Source organism: Anser cygnoides, chromosome 1, assembly GCF_040182565.1.
Source record: "Anser cygnoides isolate HZ-2024a breed goose chromosome 1, Taihu_goose_T2T_genome, whole genome shotgun sequence".
Lineage (NCBI taxonomy): Eukaryota > Metazoa > Chordata > Aves > Anseriformes > Anatidae > Anser > Anser cygnoides.
In genome coordinates this window covers 195,310,827-195,337,180 of record NC_089873.1, presented here as the reverse complement: position 1 = coordinate 195,337,180, position 26,354 = coordinate 195,310,827, and the positions used below count along the sequence as shown (strand labels likewise).

The window sequence follows — 26,354 nt, the reverse complement described above, 5'->3', positions numbered from 1 at the left end:
CTGCTTCACATGCCATTTGTTCCCTCCTGTCTGACCCAAAGTTTATACTGCAATCAGTTTTATATTTCCTGGTTGCACTGATCAGCTCAGAGCTCCATTTCGATTAACTGGTGGTTCACAGGGAGGCCACTACAGCTATATCAGCATAAATTGGTGTAACAACGTGGAGAACCAGGCCCTTTGACTTTAAAAGCTCAACCCTGGCCTTACTGACTTCCATGGCCAGTATTTTATCTGCTGCATCCTCCTCCCTGTAATTCACAAAAGTGAAATACACACTCCATGGAGGTAGTACCTGAGTGTGGTCATTATTTTGTTAACACATGCACACAGTGCTAGTTATTAATTCAACAAACAATCTTTTATTCTGTTATTTTAAAAGAGGTAATAGCTATAGCCTGCATTAAAAGTACTTCCAGAAAAACCAGGTAATGGAGGAAATACCATGGACTACAACTTTTCTAGAACCACACACCAGTTTCCCTGATCATAGTAACTCTTTTGAACCCTCACACCATCCAGGGATCTGCACGCTGCTTCCAGTTCACCTTCACAGAACACGTGGTAATAGCGGTGGAAAACAGGGCTGGGTCCTTGCGATTCCTTAGAGCCAGCTGGAAACAGCACAGTCTCAACGTTTTCCCGTCTCTTTTTAGTGCCGCCTTTCAGGTGCCAGGGAACCAGCAAATCCTGAGAGTGAAAGGAGGTTCGGTTGGTGTGAACAGGCAGTCTGGAGTCTGCCACTGGCTTTGCACCACAGCCTTTGTCCTTTGAGTCACCAAGGAGCTGGTCAGTACATGCTGAGTCTTGGCTGCTGCTATCAGGCATCTGATCACCAGGCAGTCTCTGGGCCATGCCAGAATTGATTTCCTCCTCCTTGTCTTTATTGCTGTGCTTTTCCTTAAGGTATTTAGACTTCTGGTTTTTGTATTCTTGTTCCATTGCCCAGACATAAATGAGTGCTGTTCCACCAGGCCTCAGAAGCCGGGCTAGTTCACAGATAGCTGCCAGCCTCCTTTCCTACAAAAGGAAAGCAGAAGTGGGAAGCTGGTATATAAACAGACAGACGTAACAACAGAACCGGCAGCACGTCCTGCTTACTGCCATCCATCTGCCCACACCCCAATACAATGAAGACCAGAGGAATTTTTTCCACTCTGCATTTTGGGCAATGTCCATTTCTATCCAACATGCATGAGTACAGAGCACCATAACCCACTAATGGCCAGGCACTGGTAAATAACTCATAGAATCATTTAGGCTGGAAAAGACCTCTAAGATCGTCTGGTCCAACCTTTAACCTAGTACTGCCAAGTCCACCATTAAACCAAGTCCCTAAGCACTACATCTACACATTTCTTGAAGACCTCCATGGATGGTATCTCAACAACTTCCCTGGGCAGCCTGTTCCAATGCTTCACAACCCCTTCCATGAAGAAATTTTTCCTAATATCCAACCTAAATTTCCCCTGGTGCAACTTGAGGCCATTTCTTCTTGTCTTATCACTTAGTGCTTAGGAGAAGAGACTGACCTCCATCCCACTACAACCGCCTTTAAAATCATTGTAGAGAGCAATAAGGTCTCCCCTGAGCCTCCTCTCCTCCAGGCTAAACAACCTCAGCTCCCTCAGCAGCTCCTCATATGATTTGTTCTCTAGACCCTTCCCCAACTTTGTAGCCCTTCTCTGGACACGCTGCAGGGCCTCCATGTCCTTCTTGTAGTGAGGGGCCCAAAACTGAACACAGTACTCAAGGTGCGGCCTCACCAGAGCAGAGCACAGGGGGACAATCACTATGCACAAGGTAAGCCATTTTCCTGAACACAGTTCTCTTGCCATCTGAAAACAGTGCTGTGTTGATTAGGAATTCTTGGATGTTTCAGCCCAGTTCGAAACGACACACAGTCTCTTCAAGAGAGTCAATCAATATCTAAAATCCTAGATTCAAATCTACCATACCTAACAATACATACACTAAGTTTGCAGCTGAAGAAGTTAAGATTTAGAGCAAACACAGTTCCTCTAACTACCCCAATGAAGGTATGTCAGTCTTCTCCAAAACAGACTGCTCCCTACTTTTTATACTGCATCTGGAAGCATTCACTTCATTTCTGGTACCAGAAATGGGCTTGCTACAGCTGCACGGTTCCTGCCAGGAGAAGCTTACACAACCCAGAGAGAAGGCAGACAGACAATCAGTGTCCCTGTTGTTCTTCGTAGATGAAGAATGAAGGCACAGAGGAAAAACCATGAGATCTGTTCAAGATCTGAGTTAGGAAGTAACATATCTTCTGATTCCCAAAGCAAAGCCCCTTCTCCAGAGTCATTAATTTTAAGCAGAACAGAATGAAACACAAACATCAGAGATCCAAGTGCCAGGAGGAGCAAGTGCACCTGACAGGGAGAAGGAGAACGTAAAGAGAATGTCTCGAAGGCAGCAGCAGTGTAACAGCTTAACTCTGCTCAGATAACTGCTTATACCAAACGCAAGTCTTCAATTTCACCCCACTTATTCTTCCCTTTTGCTCCCATGAGCCCAAACCAGCAGTTTTTTATACCATTAGTAGTTCTGTACAGCAACACAGCAGTACAGTGGAGCACAGGGGAGTGACTTACTGCTGTTGAGAAATGGTGAATGACAGCGATAGAGATGCAGGCGTCACAAGAACCACTTCGGATTGGCACTGACAGGGCATCACCGACAAACGCCTGGAAATTTTTTTCTCCACAAATATCCACAAGGTTTTTGCTGCGATCACAGCCAATCTGTAACAGAAAGTGTTTCATTAAGCTTTTCCTAAGAGGATAATTACAAGACTGGAAAATGATTTTCACTCGATGCTTACTCTAATAGAGTCATCACAGTCTCCTACCAAGGTAACACATTTTAGTTCAAAACAAAACCACGAGTGAGCATGAGAAAAGAGGGTCAACTAAGCAGCATATATGATTGCTGGGTACAGACAAAAAGAAAGAAAAAAAGTGTGTATTTAAAACTGAAAGATAACAGATGGGCTATTAGACAGCTCATTATAGCACCTTGATTTTGAACCAGCGTAAGACAGAACAGCTTTCAGCACAACATTTCTCAAAACTGGTCTCAAAATAGCAGAAGAGCCAGAAAATAGCAAAGGAAGAGGTGACCCAACCTAACCTCAGTATTCTTGTTTCCTTTCAATTGCCACTTGTAATCCGATGACATTTTAAGCAGCCAAATTCTGAACTCACAAATGCTGAATCTACAAGTATAAACACCAAAGTGTCGACTTCGGTGGCATCTCTGAGGCATGTCACACAGCTTCATTAATCATACAGGTTTTGTCATTTCAGTGTAAGAAAGTGCTCAGGTACAGTCCTTTTCAACCTCGGCACCAAAATGCACAAAAGGTGAAGCTTTCATATTCAGCACAACAATTTTCAACGTTCCTGTACAGTCCAAACAAAACGATCCCCAGAAAGCATTTCAGAACACCTCATTAAATGTTTCTTTTGCCCTTTGAATCTTACCCAGTGTCCAAGCCAAAGATACAACGAAAAAGCATCTAGAAAAAGTTTTTTACATGCTTGCATAAAAACAATAAATCCAAACTAGTCTACACTCTTCTGTAAGAACAAACAGCGTGAGGCATGTACCACTCTCATTTGCATGTCTGCCACGCACATTCACTACTCAAACCAAAGCCCTGCTACCAAGCCATATATATCAAACTCAGCCTGCATCAGAACGTTGCATTTATTTTGATTTTCAATGATCAGCAACAAGCAAATACCAGAGCACAGATTCAGGTTCCTATATAAATAATTCTGACAGTGTTTATTTTGTTTGATGCAAAAAGAATACTAAACTATCCTCAATGCAAGAAGAATAGCAAACTGCTCTGGTTAATCAACCCAGCAGAGACAACAGTATTGCTAAAATTAAAAATGTCTTTGTGCAATAATTAGTAAAAATAAATATATTTTCCAACATAACTTCTCATTTTATCAGTTCAATTTATTTTAGCTTTCTACCTACCATCACAACTTTGAAGAAAACCAGGAATCCGTTCCAGTCAGATTTCCTGAAAGCTTTCAAGTGAGCTTCTATCTACTGATGCCCCTGACTTTTGGTCCAAAGTAAATGTAACTGTTGTGGAAATGCCAGTCTGACTACCCAGGATCATTTTCCACAAAACCAGCACTACAGCTATGTACGTATCATCCTGCCAATTAATTCTGAACAGCCCTGAAAAGATCAAGATCAATCCTTGTATTGCTTCCTTCCCATTTATTTCTTGGCCTCCTCTCAGAACTTACTGAAGCACAAAGTGAATAAAAGAGGGAACTCTTGTTTACTTGGAAGTAAACATAAATCCCCACCATTTCATGCTGGAAACTAACTGAAGTGTCTTTAAATTACCCTCATCATGAGGCAGGTTTAGCTGACAACCTGCGTGTTGGTGATTCCACGCCTCATTACCAGTGCCCTCAACTACTTTTGCAATTAAGACATTAGCACGGGGTACTTAATAAAACTCAAGGGGTCCAATTTGATGCAGACCAAAAAAGAAGGAAGAAGAGTATTTGCAACTTCCACTGTCTTTCCCAGAAAGAATTGCTCGGGCACTACACTACCACAGTAAAAACAAGCTGGAGAGTGAAGTTCGATCCTCCCCTCCTAAAATGACCTTGAAAAGGACTACATTGTATGTTGATGAAATTCAGTGAACTGAGAACAAGAACAAAGGCATGACTGCCAGAATGTGAAGTCCTCATTTGCATCTAAATTACATCAAATAATTACGAAGTCAGGCTTCCTTGTCATGTCATCCTTGTTAAAGTGGATTTACATCCAAGCAAAAAGATTCCATTTTGCAAGGAAAATGGAAGCCTTGAAATGGATCTATTTGGATGCACGGCTGCTCTGAAACAGGTATATTAGGCTTACCTTTAAACTGTTTTTTTTATTTACTTTATAATAGGTGCTACATATACATGCATAAATGCTGAACATGGGGAGTCACCACAAACCTCCCTGGTGCTGGAGCTAACCAAATTCAGCATCCTTATTAGAATAATCTCCCCATGATATTTTAACAAGACTTCTAATCACCCCATTCCTGTATTTTGTAGCTTACAAGAAACACGCATTCATTCAAAACCAGTATCTATTGGTTTCAGTCTCTTAGAAACCAATAACCTAGCAAAAAGCAGTTAACTTCAGTGGTGTAGTACGAGCTTACAGGCGGAAATCGAGCCTATCTATGATTTTTAAGAACATATGGGGCATTTTCCAAAACAAGATGGACGTCCCATAAGAAACCATTTACAGCAAGAGACAGAGACCTCAAACTCAATTTCTCCCAATCCTGTTACTGATTTCTAGTTCTGAAGCAAGTAGAAGCTTTGATGTTATGAAGCTTCACTTACAGAAAATAGTTCAAAGACATGTTTCGATACAGAATAGTTTTATTTTTTTCTCTCTCTCTCTCCAATTAAACAATCAAATCATTAAAAAAATCTCAAAAGGTAACTGGAACGCTTTAATTTTTGCCGGTTCATATTTCTAATGTTTATGTTTAGCATAGGATACTATCCTTGTTAAGCTCTTCTAGAACTACGTAGAAAGGTAGAGGAAGTGCTATTAGCTCAGTGTCCAAAAAGAAAAGAACCTTAATCTAGCACATTCCTTGGTGAGTCAAACTGATGCTTCTCTAACATTTCTTACAGCTTTTCTCCAAGTTTTCCAGATTAAACTCCTTGCTTCAGCCATGCAATTTCTTACATGTATCTCCAACAGCACGGCTGACTGTTCAGCTGAACCCACCTCTTAGCCAGGCCTCCAAGCAAGTTGCTCTACTCCTTTTAGTATTCCCTCAGAGGAGGTCTGCTTCTCAGGTTTCATCGATTTTACTCCAGGCAGCCTACTTTTTGGCAGGCATCTACAAACTTCTTCACTGTTTTTTTGTGATCTCAGGAGCTCCAGAGTGGTCACTGACACCTATTTATCTGGACTCACAAAACACTTTTTTTTTTTTTTTTTTTTTTTACAGGTATATCTGCCACTGATTTTCATTTTATCTGGATAAAACCATTTACATCCAACTCTTGTTTTAAGTCAGGAAATGTGTATTATCAAACCTTTAGATAAATTAAAGAAGCATCAAAAAAGACTAAGATAAAAGATGTGGGGAAGGGAAGCGAGAAAGAAATGCAAAATCTGTGATTTGTCTGAGTTTCCAGCGGCTCTGCACTGGGTTCCTTGGAAAGCGATAAGATAGGCAGAAATCCCATCCCGATCCTTCAGGTTCCCAGGCAACTTCACCTACACCATTTCAGCTAGGAGTAGTTAAACTAAATTTTATAAAACCTTATTAATGCAGTGGTTTGGAATTGATCATTAGGGGCCAAAAGACACTAGATAAATAGCAAGCTTTGTAACGGTACTGCAAATCTGCAAAAGATAAATCTTCTTGCACGCTTAAATAAAGATAGGTAAAGGCAGGTCAACGGTGCCCACCATTATATATTTTCTTTCTATGTTATCTCATTATTACTAACTCTACCTGGTTGAATTAGTTCATTTAAGTATCTGGGAACCTGATTGATTCAGCACATTAGAAACTGATGAAGAAAACTACATCTAATTCTGAAATCCAACTACCAAATGGAATTATGTGGCTCCCCAGAGAAACACCTCAACTATAACTAACAGTGTCAGAGCCTCAAGGAACCAAATTACATTCCAGCACACATACACACACACAGGAAAAAGAGACACCAGCACAGACACAGCAAGGAAGACAAATCTCCTTGCTCCAGCTGGTCTGCCAGGCCTTCAGCATTCTCTTCACCCCGTGTTTTGTTTTTCCATTGCATGCAGTCAGGGTGCCTGTGGAAACTGCTATGACTAAAACGGGAAGCTCATTTCTCAATTACACAGCAACAGAGCCAAGCTGAACAAGTCAGTGTTCATTCTGGTTTTGCGTTGCTCTTGCCCAGTGCCTCCTGAGCCCAGAACTCCCATCACTTTAATGACTCCTGATTCAGTGAGAGAAAAGGGCAGGAAAGGTTCCTCTGCCTCACCCTTCAGTCACTGAAATATACAGTGACCTGGCTCTAGGTATACCTTTGTCAGATAGTTTTGTCCTTCCTGTTTTTACTTACTACTAAGTCCTTCAAATAGAAATCTGTTCTCAAGCAACACGGATCCATTGCAACTAAAAACCGCTCACCAGTACGCAACATTAATGCACCTGATCTTCACAGTCCCTCTTCCCCATTCCCCAAAAAATCAAACTTACATACAGTTCCAGTTGATAACAGCTTGGGACAATAATGCAGGGGGAAAAATAAAGACAGATACACATCTCACTGCAGTGGGGTGACTTACAAGGTCACGTGAAATACAAGAAACATTACTGACTACCTTTGAATGACACGCAGTGCAGAAATAGGAGTGTCTGTATTAAAACAAACCATTTGGGCTCCTGTGTTGCCATCATTTTTCTTCCTAGCATCAGTATTCTGGCAAGTAGAGTCATTTCTTTTTATATAAGAAAAACAGCTACCCAACGCACGGTCAGTTATTACTGGATTTCCCACCAGTTTATCAGTTCAACTGCAAGTGTAAACCACAAAACTGAAAGGCTTCCATGCCTTCCACTCACACCCTAGCCCCACGGGGATGCTGCACATTCCTGTGGTGATTTACACATCACCACACCTGCCTGGACACTGGAACCTGGGAGACAGAGCTACAGCTCATAAAAATGGATGAGATACACTGCAATGATGTCAACAGGCTCTGGAAGGAAACCCTTGTGGTGATGGGGGGATGGGTAAGGCTGAAATACTGCGCTCTGTAAAAATAAAAGCTCCGCTTATACATATGAACATTAAGCTTGAAAACGCTTAAATATATACTGTTAAAGTAATTAGTTCCCCCAAATGAGGTTGGGTAGGAAAACAAACAAACAAAAAACTGTAGACATTTCTATTTGCATTCCTTCCAACAATAAAAATAGCTGGGAAAGACAGAGAAATAAAAGTAATCTGAGACTAAAAGTCTGAGACTCTTTCTCCAGTCTTTGCCCTGACTACATCAGACATGGATTCTCTCTCTCTCTCAAACATTCTTAACCTCAACTTGTGCTTGTCACGAAGTTGCTGTTCCTTGACTGTGTCGGAACAACGCAGCCATTGCGGTGCTGTCATTTTCGCTGAGCGTAGCTGGATTCACACGCATTCCATTGTAACACAATGACACCCGGGTAGGTAAGGCTCTATGTAATCATCTAAAGAAGCTGAAGCAAATTCAACAGCTCAGGCCATAGCGGAGACGTTTTCGGGCAGTGCCTGAAGATTAAAACATCGAGAGAGATACCTTAGCTGTGACCCACCATTAGAGCTGCTACTTGAAGCATCCTGTCTAAAAATGTACAGTAACCTTTAAAGTACATCACCTGACCTCAGAAAGTGTTTGCCTCAGGTCCCTCTGCCTAATTTTCAGTATTTCTGAGAAAAACACTCCCAAGCTGCATGGCTGTACTGTTTTTTGCTTCTTTCCTAACTAGACTAAGAGCTCCTGTGCACTGTGCATAAAAACGCGACAAGAGCCACAGCGATGCTGTGAAGGAAGGATGCAAATAAGTAAGTTTCTGGCTTGACTTTATGCTCACGAGCTAAGAGGAGGAAATGAGGAAGGAAACGGATGGCCTGTATCTAGAGACCATCCTCTTATCCCAACAACGCACCTGGTATGTAAAGCACGAAGTACCCCCTCAGCCTCAGATCTGTGCCCAACCCATGGTAAATGGCCAGCTGAAGGAAACCATCTCCAGATGCTAACTTTCAACTGTCTCAACTGCTTTAAAAGTCTCCTCTCTTTCACTGTTACTTTCCACTTTTTGGACTTGTGCAGGCATGTAGGAAATGAGTTAACTGCTAAGGGAACAGGAGGGAAGGGCTGGCATTCAGCTGACTGCCAGCAGATGCAGGATCTTTCTTTCCCTCCGTTGGTTAACTGTGGGCTCCAGGACACAGCCTGGTCCTGGGAATTTCTGAATACAGCAACTCAGAGATTTCACCTTAAAGGCTTACCAGAAACCTATACAGCAGCAATTTCCTGAATTCATTCTAGCACTCGGTGACCTACATGAAACCCTGGAAAACTTTTTTCCCCTCTAGTTAGGTTTGCAGATTTTTCTTACAGGAAAGTGATTAGTCAGGAGCAAAAGACTGAAATGTATTGAACATTAATAATTATTTTCAGGCTACTGCAGTCAGGCACTAACATGCCTACTTATAAATCAGTTGTTTTTTTTCCTAGCTTATAAAAGCAGTAATGAAAATAAATGCATTACAAATACAGACAGGGCTGTAAATAACAACTTATGTCTTATAGCTGAATATAAATAGCAGTACAGAAACTCTTGTTTCTCTGTTGCAACAGACAAACAAGTCTGACTTTTATTATTGATAATGAATGTTTTGCCTTGCATAGAATTTTTCAAGCCTGATGGATTTTTAAGCGTTTCATAGTACAAACGCATGAAAGAACCAGTTCTGGAACAGGGGACAGCTTAATGCACACCTCTCAAAGCCTTGTTTTGGGTAAAAAGAACAACAGAAAGTTTGACCCTGCAAAAAAGTCTCTGAAATATTTGCAGTAAAAACAGTCTGTTGGTCCATATTTGTATGTGCTTCATGTTCCCATAATAGGAAAGGAGAGAAGTAAAACTGAGCTAAGCACAGACTGTGCGAGAGGGAAGGTGATGAGAACATAGGAACAATGACATCAGGACTATCGAAAAGCGAGGAAAAGAGTGAGAGAGAAATTACAGAAATCTGTGCTGAAGTTGAGACTCCCCCACGCATTTTATGTTGGCATATTTACTGGGACTATGCACAGATTCAGGTGGGAAGGCCAACCATGGTATCATTCACAAACGAGCCATGCCATTAGGCCAAAGGGAACTGAAGACGTATTAAAACAAGTACTGTCCGTGGAGATTTCAACAAATTGTACACTGCATTTCCCACACATCAGCCACTTCTTGGAAGAATTCAAATTGCCCAACTATTTTCCCTGTAATAATCTTACTTAATAACAGTAACAAAAAACCAGTAACATCCATTACAAATTTTTCAATCCTCTGCACCCATCGCTACTTTTTTATTAACATACTCTGACTTGCAAAGCAAAAATTGTTTTGAAATAAAGGTTAACACACATAGCGAAGGGATCAGGAAGCCTAACACAACTGGTAATTGATCTTGGATCAGGCAACAGCTTTCTGTTCTTGGCACTCTTCCTGCATCTGAAGCTCCAACGTAGTACAACTGCACAATGGAATAAACACTAGTACTGATGAGAACAAACGACATTGGCTACTACTTACCATGTACAGATCCTTGTTGATGCCTAGATATTTCCCATTACCACAACCAACATCAGCGACTATTGACCCTTCTGGTAGTGACCTGAGAAACTCCACAATTCGGGGCCACGGGCTATGCCTGGTACTACTGAAGTGCGTGGCAATCTCTTCGTACACCTTGTGGACATATTCTTGCTCCAGCTCTGAGGCTTCCATCTCGTTATGGGGAAATGATGGTTGTATCTGTCTTTTCTGTCCTTTCTGGCTGTCACAGACAGATGGGTAAACTAGATGTAGCAACAGATATGCAAACAAGAACATTTTTCTTTATTTAAAGTCATTCCATATTAATTAAACTTACTTAGCAAAACAAAACAGAAGTAAAAGTGAAATATTAAATTGCAACGAGTGTTTCATTCCGTCCTTTTCCTTTTAAGAACTGAAACACAGGTTAAACTGCAGCACTGTTTGATGATTTTACAGCAAGCAACCTGCCCATGTGTACCAGAGGCTGTCTACAGCAATCATTCATCCTACTCTATTAACGAGGTTTGTGTTTTCAAAACTGAGACAGTGCCCCTAGCATCAAAGACCATGCCATTGCAATTCTGCCTCTGAAATTCCCATGAAATGCTGTTCTGAGGGCACAATTGGACTTCAGGTTCCACATAACGATTGAGCAATCTGTCAATTATTATCTGTACTGCCCTAAGTCACTTACATGGTTCTATCATTGCGGAACTGACTGCTTTTCCCTCTCTAATGTATTTATTTTCACAAAACTACAGTCCCCTTCAAATACCCAGAACTGATAAAAATCTGAAGAATAGTAGCTACTTCTATTATATTACATTCTTCCAGTACTTAAGGTCCCAATAAAACACAAGATTCTGTATTAATCATCTGACTCCAGTGTTAGACAAATGCCTTCCTGTATACTGAAACTCCAGCAACCACGCGGATGCAACTAATTCAAACCACATGGTATGGCTAACCCTGTAGTGTTTAGGAACAACTACCAGGACTGCCAAAACTATCTAAAGGGATAAACAGATTTGCTCAAGAAATGCACTTATATATTGATGATACGCAAATACCAGTTTTGACTGGGAGATCACCTCAAGACACTTACTGCAGTTGCAGGGGCTTCTCCTCACTTTCCTGAATGTAAATGATGTCCTTGTTTTCCTTTGATTTAGTGTTAAATCTCCAACATCAGCAGTGATCGTTCCAACTTTCTGTCCCAGCTCAGAAGCTTGAATGATATCATATTTTCTGGGTGTAATCCTAAAACAAAGTAACACAAAATCAAAGAATAATTTAATTTGCATCAGAAAAAAAATAAACAATCCATCTTTATAACAAGGCAATTCTTAAGTGCTCTGACAAGTGTGATTACAACATGCCATTTAATGTACTGCTGCTTCTATTTTCAGCTTATTCAATTTCAGAGAACAAAATAAGAAGTGCTGACACATAAACTAATGATGTTAATTAAAGTGTTATTTAATTGAAAGGAACTACATTTCCCTTCCCCTACTTCCTTTCCCTCCATAAGTTTGATTATTTTTTAGGCCTTTATCTGAAATATATTCGTTAAAGCTAAAATACACTAGTTAAAATGGAGGCTGCGGACCTAGAATAGTATTGACTAGCTCTAAACTAGCAGATTGAAGTTGCTTGTTACAAACGAGCCTTCTCACAAAGCCTGCTTTGCAACAGAATTGCTTTTCCATTTATTGACTGCAGAAGATGCAAAGACTAGCACTTCGGAGATTTGCAAAAATGCCTGAAGGGTACAGCTCTGCTGTACATCTTTCTTGACCAAAATCTATCAATCAAGCAAACTGGGAACAGAGCTTCTTAAGCTACTTCTGGATTTGACACAGATCTTAATGGAAAATAAAAACATTTTTGGAAGCATAAAATTCATAAAATGAAAGCGACTTGGAACATTTTTTTGGAGGTGAAAAAAGTTTCAAACAATTTTATGAAAAGATTTACATTGCAAAAGGTACCAAAATTTAGAATTTTGAATAGCTCTACAGTAGATCTCTCTCAAAGTTGACAAGAGGAAAATTAGAAAGTAAAATGGGAAACACAGCTTGAGAGAAGAGATACAGCTGCACCCGCATGTGGCTTCCTATCACTTGCACATGGGATAAAGTAGATACTCTTCGAAGAAAACCGAAACTCTTTAGGGAAATAGCTTAGTACTTCAAAGCTGCTACTGTCACTGATATATTTTCCTTTCCTGAACTTAGTCATCAAGGAGACGAATGCAGAAATTTTCCCAAGGGAAAAAAAAAATAATAATAATCTCTAAGGAATTGGCCTCAGTGAAGCCTTTTCGGAGCTGCTGACTTCAAAGTCCTTGATTCCCAGAAAGAAAAACTCTCAGTATAAAACTGACTTCCATATTGGTTAGCTGAGTTTAACCCTCATAAGCTGAGCTAGAAGCAGGGGGAAATGTCTCTGATATTTTTCAATAAAGCAGAACAGTTGGTCTCAACTCATATTTCTACTGGAACTCTTTTGCAGGTCACACGAAACTGCTGATCAGTGCCTGTACTTAACCAAGCAGACGAATGATCTGAATGCCAAGAAGGCAGCCTGATCAGCGTGCCAGTACTTTGTTCTATGTCACCTTTCCTACCGCAAGGAAGCCAATCTTTAGTCCCATCACAGGGAAAGAGCACAGGTCCTTCCTGTCTGGAAATCACTGACGATCCATGGAGATCTTGCACAAAGACAGCACAGGGCAGCCCTAGTAGAAATCTCCCAGAGACAGCCATAGGAAGGATGGGATCTAATAAAAAAACTGCCTTGTCCATGGCAGTTAATGAAACTATGATGAAATAACCAGCTAACGATGGCCAAGATTCCCTTGACAGCAGAACTTCAAATCCCAAGTTTGCAGATCTGTTATTTGATTTTCTGTTTACATAAAGTAATTTTTATATCTGCAGCAATAAGCTGTGAATGCTAGGAGCTAATATTTTCAGATATAAGTCTTCTTTTTCTGGGTTCTGTGGTTCCAATCTGCATGATTTCCTTTTGTCCATGCTACAAGAAAGAATGCTAGATAAAGGCTGGACTGAAAACAATATTCTCAACGTCAACAATAAAATGCTGTAAAAATCCTTTTCCTGTGCACCTTTTGTTAACAGGGTTAATTAAAATAAAGTCTCTAGTTCTCTTGGCATCCAAACATAGAGTGAATACATTTCCAGAATGATTCCAAAAATGAACCTTTTGCTCTCTAATTTGATTTCTGGGGAATAGATAAAAGGCATCACAAATGATCTTAAATACATTTTGATGTTACGTTTGCAAGTGAATTAACTACACTTGTTTGCTGGATTATTCATCTCATTAATTGCAACAGCATGTTTCACTAGCATGAAGGAAAACTTGTTCTTTACTGGCAAACTGTGCAAGCCCACCCTGTTATCTCTGTTCTACCTGGTTTCAGAAGATACCCATTAAGTAACAATGTGCACCAGGTGAGGCTGTGCTCTGAGAAATATCTGGTGTTGCAACAACAGGTACTTCAGAAAAATAACAGAACAAATATAAAAGAAAAACAAAAAGTACTACCCATTCTGAAATAAAGAGATTCCAATACTCATCTACCCCAGTTGAGTATCTGGGCCCTCTACTGCTTTTAAAAATATTTATCATACAGAAAAACTATTTTTTAAGGAAGGCAGACGAGCACCAGAAATGGGAATATATGGGTAGAAAGACCTGAGATTTTTAGACCTCTCCATTTTTAATGTAGACTACTTTCTTGGTTCCTAAAACACAACCATAATTGAAAGTACAAGTGAAGTAAGCAATGACTTCTTTCCAGTTCTTAGTAGACGAGTAAACTACCCCAGACTGAATGCCTGTTGGAAATCACCACAAGTGCATTGCACGTGTCCTTCCCCCTCCTGTGGGTTTGACTGCCCGGGCACTGGGCCAGCTTGGAAAGAGCAGAGCTGGTGGCCTTGGAGAAAGCTCTTGTGAAGCAAGCCAGAGGCCTCAGCAAGGACTGTGTCCCTCCTTCCCCTGGGAGCTGCTTTCAAGCAGAAGCTGTCCTGCTGCACCATGCCTGAGCCATGGCCCAGATGTGTCACAGCTGTGCCTGTGCATGGCCACAGCCCTGCTGCTCTGGGTCCAGACCCCTGGCAGATGTCCCTGCCTGGCCTCAGCCCGCCCTCATGGAGGTGCCACCCCAGCCTGCCCCACACCACGGCTGGGGCAATGGGACATGGCTGGAGACACCCTGCCAGCTCCCCTGGGCCACTCCCCAGGCCAGCAACATCACTGACATGGGAGCAACCACGTTCTCAGAGTTGTAGATAACCCTTCCAAAAAAGGCTGACAGTATTTGACAGAACAGAATAAGAAGTTTATAATGCTGGACTTCATTGCCCTGGACTTCTTTCAGGTTGGAAATGAGGAGACATTTCTTCTCGGAAAGAGCAGTCAGGCACTGGGACGGGTTGCCCAGGGAGGTGGTGGAGTCACCATCCCTGGGGGTGTTCAAGGAAAGGTTGGACGTGGTGCTTAGGGACATGGTTTAGTGGGTGACATTGGTGGTAGGGGGACGGTTGGACCAGATGATCTTGAGGGTATTTTCCAACCTTAATGGCTCTGTGATTCTATAATAATGCATGTCAGGAGTACCAGCTTCTTTTTACAATTATTTAATTTAACGAGGGTATATACAGGTAGTGTAAGTGCTCTATAAAAATGAACAATGTAAACGTCGTCAGGGAGTTCATATTCACCCTTCTTCATAATACAAATTAACCAGTAAAATTAAAAGGCAGAAAGTCTGCCAATAAAAGGATTTGATGTTTAATTTACACAGTGTAATTAGTCTCTCCAATTCACTGCTGTAACCAGTGACTGCTTGGGTCAAACAAAGGAAGAAACATTTACCATTGGCATTTCTGTCCAATATGAGGGTTTACATATTATTCTTCTGAAGCGCACTACTGTCATTCTCAAAGCTCACCAAGTTTTTTGCCTTTTTGTCAACTTCAGTGCTCCTATTGTAAGTATTTCCCAGTAGTGCACGATTTAAAAATCTTATTGAAACTCTACAATAAGCAAAGCCTCTAGACACCTTTCAAGAAATCTCTTTTCCTAGGATCCCAAACTTGTTCACTATACTGCAGCCTTAGCAGTAGTTAAAGTGGTCCTAAATCAATGGGAAAGAGCCCAGGAAGACTTCCCTTTGTGATCTTGTGGACTGACAACTAGCTTCCTGAAATTCCCATTTTTTTTCTTCAATTTAACCTGAGCAGCATCTAGACAGAGGAGGGAATTTGCATAGTTATCTTAAAACCTCTTGATTTCTTTCAGAGTAATTCTAAATACAGAATATCATTATCAAAGCAGAAGAATAATATACTGTCTCCTTCTATTATCAGCACGCAGGGGCTCTTACACATACCCATGTGTCCACAGGTATCTGGATTCTCCAGACATCACCAATAAACTGCATCGGGGCAGCATAACTGCCACTGTGTGGCCATCGGGGTGTTTGAAATCCATCACAATCTAAAAAGAAACAAAAACAACCACCAGCAATGAGCGTGGCTTACAGAGCGTCACATACATGCCAGGCATTTTCAAGTCTCAAGCTTTGTTTGTCTCCTCATTGTGTTAAACAGAATATTGCCACAAAACAGCGACATATGTCCTTAAGAAACAAAAGCCTTTAGGTTTCTGTCCTGCATCCTTAAGATCTCTTCCTTTCAGCAGTGTGTTCAGAAATCTAAGGCTGACATAAAGTTTATATATATATAATCTTATAAATAATACAATTGAAATACTAAAATAAATATTTTATTTTCACAACAACAATTTCATTTGCAAGATCATGGGAGCACTGTTGAATCTTTATATGTACCTGTGATGTAGGAAGAGATTATTACCTTACAACTAAAGGCAACTGCATAAGGAGAGGGGCCACTTGCTATCTAAGTGACACATCTGGGCTAAGGCAGTCAGCTACTGTCTTTTTGTGAGGTTTATGCAGAGAGAGACAAGTGTCTCCACAGGGCGATTCATCATAGTCTAAAATGCAGCTAAGTGATGTGGGATGACCCCATGCCCTCTGGAAATGCCCATTTATTCTCAGCAGATTGAGCTGAAACAATTAACTCAGGGTAGATACGTAACATTTAAAGAACCAGTATTAGGGCAGATAAATCATTTCCAACCTGTCCACGTTCTTAGAGGTCTGCAGCACAAAAAGGACAAGGAGTCTCCCAAGATCCTGACTAACATGCCAACTACCAGAGCAGCCTTTTCTTGTGTGCCACCTGGCTTCTAGCCACGGCAATATACTGAGGTAATGCTTTCAGCTTTATTTCAATTTCACAGCCCAGACAGCAGTGTTCCATTTTGCTTCTGCTTGGGCTAGGAACGTTACCCCTTTACATTTCCCAAATGAGAGAAAATCCTGCTGTGAAAAACAAGGAACAGGTCCTTTAAGCATGTCAAATGATTTAAGGAAGACTTACCAATAAAAAAATGGTCAAAAATCATTCAAGTCGTGGTTCTAGCTACATTGAGAACAAACACCATGAAAAGTGGTGCCACCTGATTTGCAACCTGCTAAGGATGCAATTCAAAAGCAGACTTACTACGCTACACCAGATTGAAACAAATTAAGCAGTTCTGCTTCTGCATACAGATGCATTTATCAAAAGAAAACAATGGTGCAATGATTAGTCATTCAGCACAAAAAAAAAAAAAACGCCACAAGACAGACTGAATAAACAAGACTGTTTTAAACACTACAAATTACCACTTGCAACTATTGCTATTTATTGTTGTGCACACTGGAGCAAACTACAATGGCATTTACGTTTTTAGGGAAAAAATTATTTATCCTTTAATACCACCTACACAGAGCAACAGCTTCTGCTCCTGTTGAGCTACCTAAATTTGAGGAAGGAAATCAGCATGATGAACAGTGGGACAGAAAGGGTATAGGGAAGAACAGGAATACAGCCTACCTGTGAGCTCTGATCAATGATTACAAAACACTTCAACAGCTACACAAAAAAATGAATGGCAGACGCTTTCTAATATACTCCTTCCCTTGCATGTTGCAATTGCTTCCAGGTATCCTCAAAGAAGCTTCAGTGATCTAACGGGGAGGTTGTGCCATACAAAGCATGGCTAGGCACAAGCCTCTCTGAAAAGCAACACTCTGGTAAGGTAAAGAAACAAGAGGATGACTGATCAAGAACAGCAAGTAGGGGAAAAGCATCAGAAGAAGTGAAGAGAGAAGTAGCTGGATTAAATGGATGAGAGGACACCTCAGCCTCTTTTACTTCCTTGTCCAACTGCTGCTCAGGGACAGGTGTAAGGAGCATGAGACTGGGTTCTTCAGGAGCATGGCAGAATAAACTGCAAAAGAGATGCTGTCCAAATTCCTTCCTTGGAGGCTCATTTACCCCTCTGTCCTGCTATCTGGTAGTAACAACAAAGCCCAGTTCTTGCAGATGACATTCAAGAGTTACGCTTTCTCCAGGAGTCAGTGCTTGCCAGCTGTATGGGGTATCCTACACTTCCAGTTCCCATCCCTCTCCAGGGCCTGGAAGAGGGCCTTGGCCCCTTTTACATTTTCATGTGGGGATTCCCATTTCAGGCTGGGCATTCTGTATGAAGTATAAGGAAACAGTTCCTCTAACCCTGCGCTGCTTTACCTCATGGATCTCCAGTTTCTCTTCCCCCACCAATTGTATGCCTCCCAGAGTGTCTTAGCAAAAGACGTTAAGGCAGGTAACAACTGTGCACTCAAAACAGCAGAGGTTCAGAGTGCTCTACAACAGGTAGCATGTCGGGAACGGCAGGCCAAAAAAACAACCCCAGTAGCTAGATTTTCAGGCAGAAGTGGCAGGAAAATAGACAGTGAAAGTGGAGATTATGTGCTCTTGGTTGAATTTCAGCTATGATAAGCTAACAAGAAATACGTGAAACAACTTTCTGATGGTGCAGAATTTAAGGCTGAAAAACAGATTATGTACTGTACGAAGTATCTGGCAAATCTAATCCTCAGCAGCAAAGGATCCCAGCTCTGTCCCTGCTCCCTCCTCTCTCCTGTAGAGGAGAAGTTTCTGTATTATTATCTCACAGTGTGTGGCTGTTCCCCTTCTACATGAATTTCACCCTTATGTCAAGCAGTGCTGATTTGGGGCAAAATATAAATAAAGGATTAATTTACTTGCAAATGAGCAATGACATTAAGTAATTAGCTGTAATGGGAAGAGTCAAAAATCTGAATTCAAAACTGAATTTTGCTTATGAAGCAGACAGATATCCTTAGCTGAAGGATATTGAAATTCTGCAATTTTCTCTTAACAAATTAGACACTGCAATTCAGACAGAAACACATTTAAGGAACCCACTGTGAACATTTGAAGAAAATTAGTGCAATTTCTGCATTATGTTTCATGCCTTTATCTAGAATACCTGCACCTGAAGGCTTAAAAACCAAGCCAAGTACTTCTAGTCTTTGTCTATGGTACAGTAAAGAACATTTAACCCAGAAGGGTTTTGAAGAACTCCATTCTTATCTCTGAAAAGCCTATTACTGACTGAAGTAGATAACATTCCCAACTCCTATATGTCTTTATCCTGACAGAACATTCTCAATTGTCACTGTCAGACACACACACACACACACAAAAGATTAACGCGTTCAGTCCGCTTTTTAATTTACTAAGGACTCACAGTCAATAAAGTAACTCTGCCACTGCTGAATCAATCTGCTTCATGACAGCTTTGCTCCACGGGAGCTATTTCCAATTACTTTTTTTTTTTTTTTTAACCTATTTACTTTTTTCTCTTAGGTGGCTGAGTCAATAAAGATCAAATTTCCTGCTAGCCCATGGTGCATCACCCAGGGATTACATTCAAAAATAAAAATAGTGGATGCTTTGATCTTACACAACTTTTACCTTCTTGCTTTGTAGTGTGGAAGAAGTGTCTCTCTATATATATACCAAAAACTTGAAAGAAACGCAAAAAGCTAATAATACCTACTCATGGATTTAAATATCTTGTCATGGTGCCAGGTTATTTAAGAGTGTTCATGACAAGGGAGCACATGAAGCAGTAAACAGCTTTCAAGGATGCTAAACATCAAAGCAAAGCAACACCCACATCACAAACATTGTTCCTCTGGCATAAAATACAGCTAAACACACACACACAAAAAAAGAAAAGAATGCAGCATGAAAGTAAGAGGGAAGAAAGTATGTTTTTCTTAACTCCTCAGGGAGTGAGAAGTCTGTGCTACCTTTCAGTGCAGCAGTACTCTACCTCCCGAAAGTGCAGGGGGATGGAGGTGAATGACTGGTCTATCAAATAAGTAATGATCCAAAGGCAAAACAGAAGTGAAGCAATGGGACTATAAGGACAATGTCAATAAGAATTTCACTGCTACGGTGTGGAACAACGATTTTTTTCTAAGCTTTGTCTCTGACGCAATTTGTATTTGATGTTAATATACTGCCTTAGATGAAACATACTCTAAAATTCAAAAAAGTGGACTGCAAAAAAGTACAACATGGAATACTTTTCAAGTCTCTGACATTATTTACTGAATTTTCAGAGAAAAGACACATTATTAGCCTACATAGCAGTTTCCCACATGTAAAACAGATGAAAAAGAATATCTACTTCAAAGACAGCAGAGAGGTTTAAAGCCCCCACACAGAGCTTGAACAACACAGTGCAGAGATGAGAGCCTGTTGGCCTATACAGGACTCAGGGAATCAATCAATGCCTTTCAGAGTGTCTTTCATTGACTGCAAAAACCATGCTAACTTACAAAATTCGGAATTTAGGAATATTCTGAATATTTAGGGACAGAGAGTAGGATTACCTTTCCCAAACAACCTATGTCATAGGAAATTTGTCCTATGTAACCTGATATTTACATCCAGTATCATGGTCTCTAGTCATACTCCAGAAAATGAGTGCAACGTTGATGATCGTGATGATGAAATGTTATTTCACTACTGCCTACTTCAAAAGTCTCTAACACCTGCACCAAGCCTCACCCATATCAGATTTAAGCTAAAGCATACCAACTCATGCTAAGCTTGCTTATCTATTTAGGCACTACGGTGACGCTAATCAGATATTTAATATACTTCTAGGTTCTCGTTCTTCAAAAATTGTATTCAACTTTTGATCCATGCAATGCATTATTTATTCCTCTATTATTTATTCTATTATTATTTATTATATTATTTATATCCGAATATATTATATATAGTATTTATTTAGATTTATTCCTATATTATTTATTCCTCTTAGTTTTTAAGCATTCATATCCTAGACCTCAATTATTTCAAACATTATTTCAAAACAGAGTACTGCATTCTTTTCCTTCTGAGGTCTCACCTTGCTGTTAACTGTCCTGATAACCACAAGGAGATTGTATCCAGGGAACCAGATAGCAGTACCTCTCCCAGCTATTATGTATCCCCCTCCCTGGAAGCATTTGAGATCAGGTTGAATGTTTACCTACAGTACAATGGATCAGTTGCATTACTACTGCTTCCCTCTCTCCTCCACCAGAGGTATATCATTGTCCTTTCTGTAAAATACTTATCCAACCCCAGCATATGACCTCAATGTCCTCCTGTGAATCCTGAGACAGACTTAGTCAAGTTCTCAACAACATCCAATTTATTCAATTTTGCAAACATGCCATTTTAAATCTTTAATAAATGGCCTCCCTAGGTCTTAGCTTAAATTATTTTAGGACACAGAAAGCAAGAGGCTAATGCTGTTAGCCTCCATTTCATTTCTTCTATTGACTTAGCCTTCTCTGCAATGTTTTCCATCCTTTCAGTCTTCCCTTACATCCATGGGCAGTCACTACACTGACATACTGGGAGCTGCCCCACATGTATCAAATCTCTCATTTTCTTTTCCTGATACTGTGTAATTTGTATTGTTAGATCTGTAATGGAGTACAGTTCAATGGAAGAGCAAAAGATGACTCTATAATAAAAAGGCAAAATCCTAATCCTAGTGGTTTCCAGAGGGCTCAATCTGCTCAAGAAACAGAGCCAAGACAACACAAGGAATCAGTTCTGTACCCTCAAATACATCTCCACAGACTTGTACTTGATGTATTACTCCACATTCTGAAAGCAAATACTCCCTATTCACATGTTTCATGCTGTACCAAATGTCCTCCAAGAAACCACTGAACAAGCCTTTTCAACACAGACACAGATGTTCTGTAATGAGTGCAACTTTATTATGCAACTATGATGACATTTACAGAGTTCTAGTGTGCACATCTGTGTGCATGCTGCTCTGGCCTATCTTTTTTTCCACACATACTAAAAACTTGTAAGATCTCAAAAGAGATTTTCAGTATCTCAGTAGAAAAGAAAGGATTTCAGGGCTCAAAAAGAGTATATCACCTTTCAAAAATCACTAGTCATTTATAAATATATGTGGAAACATGCCGTAAATCAGCAATTTCCATGTTCCTGAGGTTACAAATACACGTGTACAACTCTTCATCTTGTTCCCATGCCACCCTACCCGTACATTTATCATCCTGTCATTGACAGTTATAATCTTCAATGGCAAACTTTCTGGAGCAGAAGCAGTGTAAGGGACTGTGAGCAGGGCCTCCACATAACATAAATAATAACCAATACAGGACAAACCAGTCCTTGGCTGAGTAAAAAATACTGCCAAATGTGGGATAGGAAACCCTTCCAGTAATGAGAGACTCAGTTCCAGAAAGGAGGACCTGCAATGCTTACATTTGGGGTAACACTCTCACACCACTTACTAGTGTAGCACGAACCTCCTAGCTGTCCTAACGCTCCAAGTCCTTACAGGTTCAGGATACTTCATAGCATGGATAAAACATGCTGCATGTTCATCATCCAGTACAGTGGAAGATCATCTTCCCCCACTCACCACAAACACCAGGGTTGGTCATCAAATCCTACTCTCCTCTGCAGGTCTCAGCTTTCTGCTTGTAATGTTGTGGTACAGGATGCCAAGATAACTCCAAGGAGTTAAGGTAGGATTCAGTTCAAGATGAAGACAACTACATTTGCCTGTAAATTCTTAATGCTTACATTAAAAGTCCTATTAGGGCACTGGAACCTGTGAAGCCAGGCAGTAGGTGCCTACATTAACATAACCTGAATCACTCCCTAGGCTGGACTGACTCAATCCCCATTGATTACAGCAGAGCTCAGGCATGAAGTGCACACGTACACACCTACTCGCAAACATTAAATTTTAAGTGTCTTAATCCTGGACTGAATACCACTGATGACATGTTATTAAATATAGCACTTAACAGTATAGATTCAGCAGATGCCTCAAATCTGTTTAAAACAGTCCTGCCTTAATTAAAAGTTCTTCCTGCACTACCGTCACTACGAACTTGCCCCCTACACACTGAGGAAGTGGTATGTAAACAGTCCGGTGCTGAATCTCTGTAATTCAGCAGGATGAAAAGATGGATCTGCTCAGCCTGAGACTGAAGCAAAGGTCAGCTAGCCGCTCTCATGACTCCATCTAACGACAGTCCCAGAGACCACGACAATAACAAAGAACTGACAGAACAAAAGACAACCAAATCCTGTTTTTTCAAACTAATTCTTGCATGATAGCTCACAAGAGCTGACGGGATACAGGTTTTGATCTATTGCTACAGAAACTACCATATGGCCTGTTTCATAATCCTCTACATCTTCACCGTAGAAGGGAAATCTACTAAGGGACAAGGATCTGAACATGAACTCACAAACATGGCTTAAATACATACAGAAGAGTCATTCCTTAGCAGACAAAAGCATAGAACTAAAAAAGAAAAAAGCATTACGAAAGCCATCTTCTTGGTCAACGATGTCTGCTAGGGTCATAAAGTGTAATTCAAAAAAACAGCATGATAATGAAAGACTTGTTAAAAATAATTTATAAATCGACACAATTGCTATGTTTTGCCCCAAGGAAGAGAAGGGGAGAAGGCTCTGAGGTGACCTTGTTGTGGCCTTCCAGTACTTAAAGGAGGCTTACAAGAAAGATGGGGAGAGACTCTTTACCAGGCCGTGTAGTTATAGGAAGAGGGGTAACAAGTTTGAACTAGAAGAGAGTAGATATAAACTAGCTTTAAGGAAGAAATTCTTCACTCAGACGATGGTGAGGCCCTGGCACTGGCTGCCCAGAGAAGCTGTGGATGCCCCATCCCTGGAAGTGTTCAGAGCCAGGCTGGATGGGACTTTGGGCAGCCTGGTCTGGTGGGAGGTGTCCCTGCCCATGGCAGGGGGTTGGAACTGGATGGGCTTTAAAGGTCCCTTCCAACCCAAACCATTCTGTGATTCTATTCTATAATTCTATTGTGAAAGTACCACACATCTGAAATATACATATTATTTTCAAGTCGGTAAAACAAAGAGAAAAAACAAAGAGAATATTTTGATGTTTGGACAGGCGTTGTTCTAATGCTGCTGATTTTCATCATGCGTACAATATATTTCTTCTCTCGTACCCTCTAACTGCTTTACTTGCTCAGTGAGTGTCTTCCCTGTCTGCAGCTGAAAGTTATGCACAAGGGCTCTACCACAGCATCAGCATCTGGCCATGAATTTACAATTGATGGCTTACATGCACATGCACTGCAGAGAGGTGTAAGCTCTAAGAGAGGAGGAGGAAGAGGAGGAGGAGAAACACCTCACAAGGGACTCCGAAACATTCAGTTGTCCCTGCTTCCAGCTGCACCATCAACCTGGGTTCCCTCCAACGCTCTCCTGCAGCCCTAGCAAACAGACCAGAGCTTCACCTGCACTTCACCAACAGGCTGCCTGTCCGCTTTCTGCTCCTTTAAGAGCACAGCTCTCTCTGCCCCCATTCAGAATCTATCTGTCAAGTGTACTACCAACATCATAGGATTGATAGCTTTGGTTCCAGCACACTTTCAACCTCTCTAAATTGCTAGTTCCTCACTCAAAATTTCCAGAGTCAACTCTGCTGGATAAGAGCTCTGTGGAGAAACTATTAAAACACTCAACACAGCTGAAAAGAAAAACAGAAACAAAATTGGTGCAGTATACAAGATGCTCACAGAGTATAAAGGCAGGCAGAGTTCAAACCCCATTTGCTATACTCACTGGTATTATCTAAGGCCAGGGGAGACAATATACCACAGCAGGAGCTTAACAAGTTAAGCTTGTTTCTTTGCTTATAGACTACTTGTGATTGTTATTACTATTTGTCGCTTCTACATGAAACTTGCCACAGTCTTAAAATAGGCTCCTGTAACAATAGAGATGACATCACCACCTAATGAAATTAGGTTTCTCTATTGAGTTCCAGAGCTGAACTGCTGCTGAAATGCAACAGCTAAAGATAACGACTTTTTAATGCCCTAGAGCTCAGTCTGTTTTGCTGTTAATTTGTGGCAGACACCAGGATTTCATTTCATGCACCAAGTACCAATCTTCTAAAAATAATGTGAGGAATAGGAATAACTTCCACTGATAAATCTCTTCCAGAGATTAAAAATTCTTAAAAAAAAAAAAGGAAAGAAACGAGTAATTCTACTCAAACAATACAGAGGCTTCTAAGGCAAATATAGCAGAACAGTATTTAAAGAATGACAACATAAAACTTGGCTCAAAAATAAATTAAGCTGTAAATATACTAAATGTATTAGTTTTCTTCTATTACGATTATTATATTTTTCACAGGAATTAATAGTAACTTCATATTTAAATAGTTAATCCAAGCCACCACAAAAGAGTAGCTCATGTATCATAGTGAAGGGTACATGGGAGGAGTGAAGTGAAGCAAGAGAAAAAACAGATTTTAGTTTATAAACACCAATATCGAGTTATAATCTAATCAATTTTTTCAAGATTTTTAGCTAACTTTGTACTTCATATGATATGAAAATCAATTAGTCTCTAACAAAATCTATGCAATTGCAAGATAGTTTCTAGAGGGTCTGTTTGATTCCACTGAAAAATTCAATCTATATATTTGTGTGTCATAGTAAAGCATTAACAGACAAGTGAGAACTGGAAATGAAATAACACTGCCTCAGCATATGAAGTAAGCACACTACAAAAAAAGCAAATAAGCTTGGAGATAACATGTGGCATTAAGACAGAACCAAGTTGATAAAATAATTATCCAGTTTTCCTTCATTATTTAACAGCTAGGACTGCAGTCAGAAAATCTTAAGCCCTATTGCAGACTCCAAACATTTTAGAAATGTGTTTCCCTCATAGTTTTTTTTTTTTTAACAATCAAAACAAAATCCTGCTAAATGGAACTGTATGTCATATTCTTCATAGCATATCTACGTATTCTTCCATGCAATAGTGAGTGAATTTCATTTTCAAATTATGTCATCCTAACTGCAGTTTCTTTTGTCTCTCATTCCAGCAGTGGACACAATGCTGATGTAACTGCCCAGAGGAGGGCACGACAAGAACATTCTTCCCACATTCCTTTCTCAACACTAGCGGCTCAAAGAAAATGCAGGATGCTAAAAAGAGTAACCAACTGGGTGGAAGGAAGCAAACTGATAGGAACCAGGAGGAGCTGCAGCTCTGCCTTCCTCTCTCAGCAGCCAAAATAATGGTCCACATGCAAGCAACACAAAACTGCTACAGAGAATACAGTAAGACAACTTCCCACTCTAGCAGAGCCAGGAGAGAGATCTCAAGTCCCAGCACATTCTGCATATTCCCACAGCAATCTAACTACAGTCTGCTCTTGCTCAGGGCTGACACAAGATCTTAGTCAATTTAAGAGTGAGCAGGTCTTGCACTGCGGGGAACAGCTTTACAGAAACGCAAGGCAGATGACAAGTTTCTTTCTTTCAGGGAAAGGAAGGGAGGCTGATATGAATCGTCTCTTTCTGTGGAGATTCTCAAAACCTGGCTTGACACGGTCCTGAGCAACCTGCTGTAGGTGA

General features: G+C 40.5%; 1 protein-coding gene across 6 annotated transcripts in view; it reads right to left on the bottom strand.

The window, feature by feature from the left end:
- Positions 1-346: 346 nt before the first annotated feature.
- The window catches only part of ALKBH8 (alkB homolog 8, tRNA methyltransferase), a 53,553-nt gene continuing 27,545 nt past the window's right edge, over positions 347-26,354 (bottom strand). For all 6 annotated transcript variants that reach the window (XM_048078217.2, XM_013199111.3, XM_066989832.1 and 3 more), the window contains 5 exons: positions 15,813-15,919; positions 11,493-11,647; positions 10,382-10,647; positions 2,616-2,765; positions 347-1,020 (listed from right to left, as the gene is read on the bottom strand). In XM_048078217.2, coding sequence (XP_047934174.2) covers positions 451-1,020; positions 2,616-2,765; positions 10,382-10,647; positions 11,493-11,647; positions 15,813-15,919 — 1,248 coding nt within the window. In that variant the 3' untranslated portion in view covers positions 347-450. The remainder of the gene's footprint in view (positions 1,021-2,615; positions 2,766-10,381; positions 10,648-11,492; positions 11,648-15,812; positions 15,920-26,354) is intronic.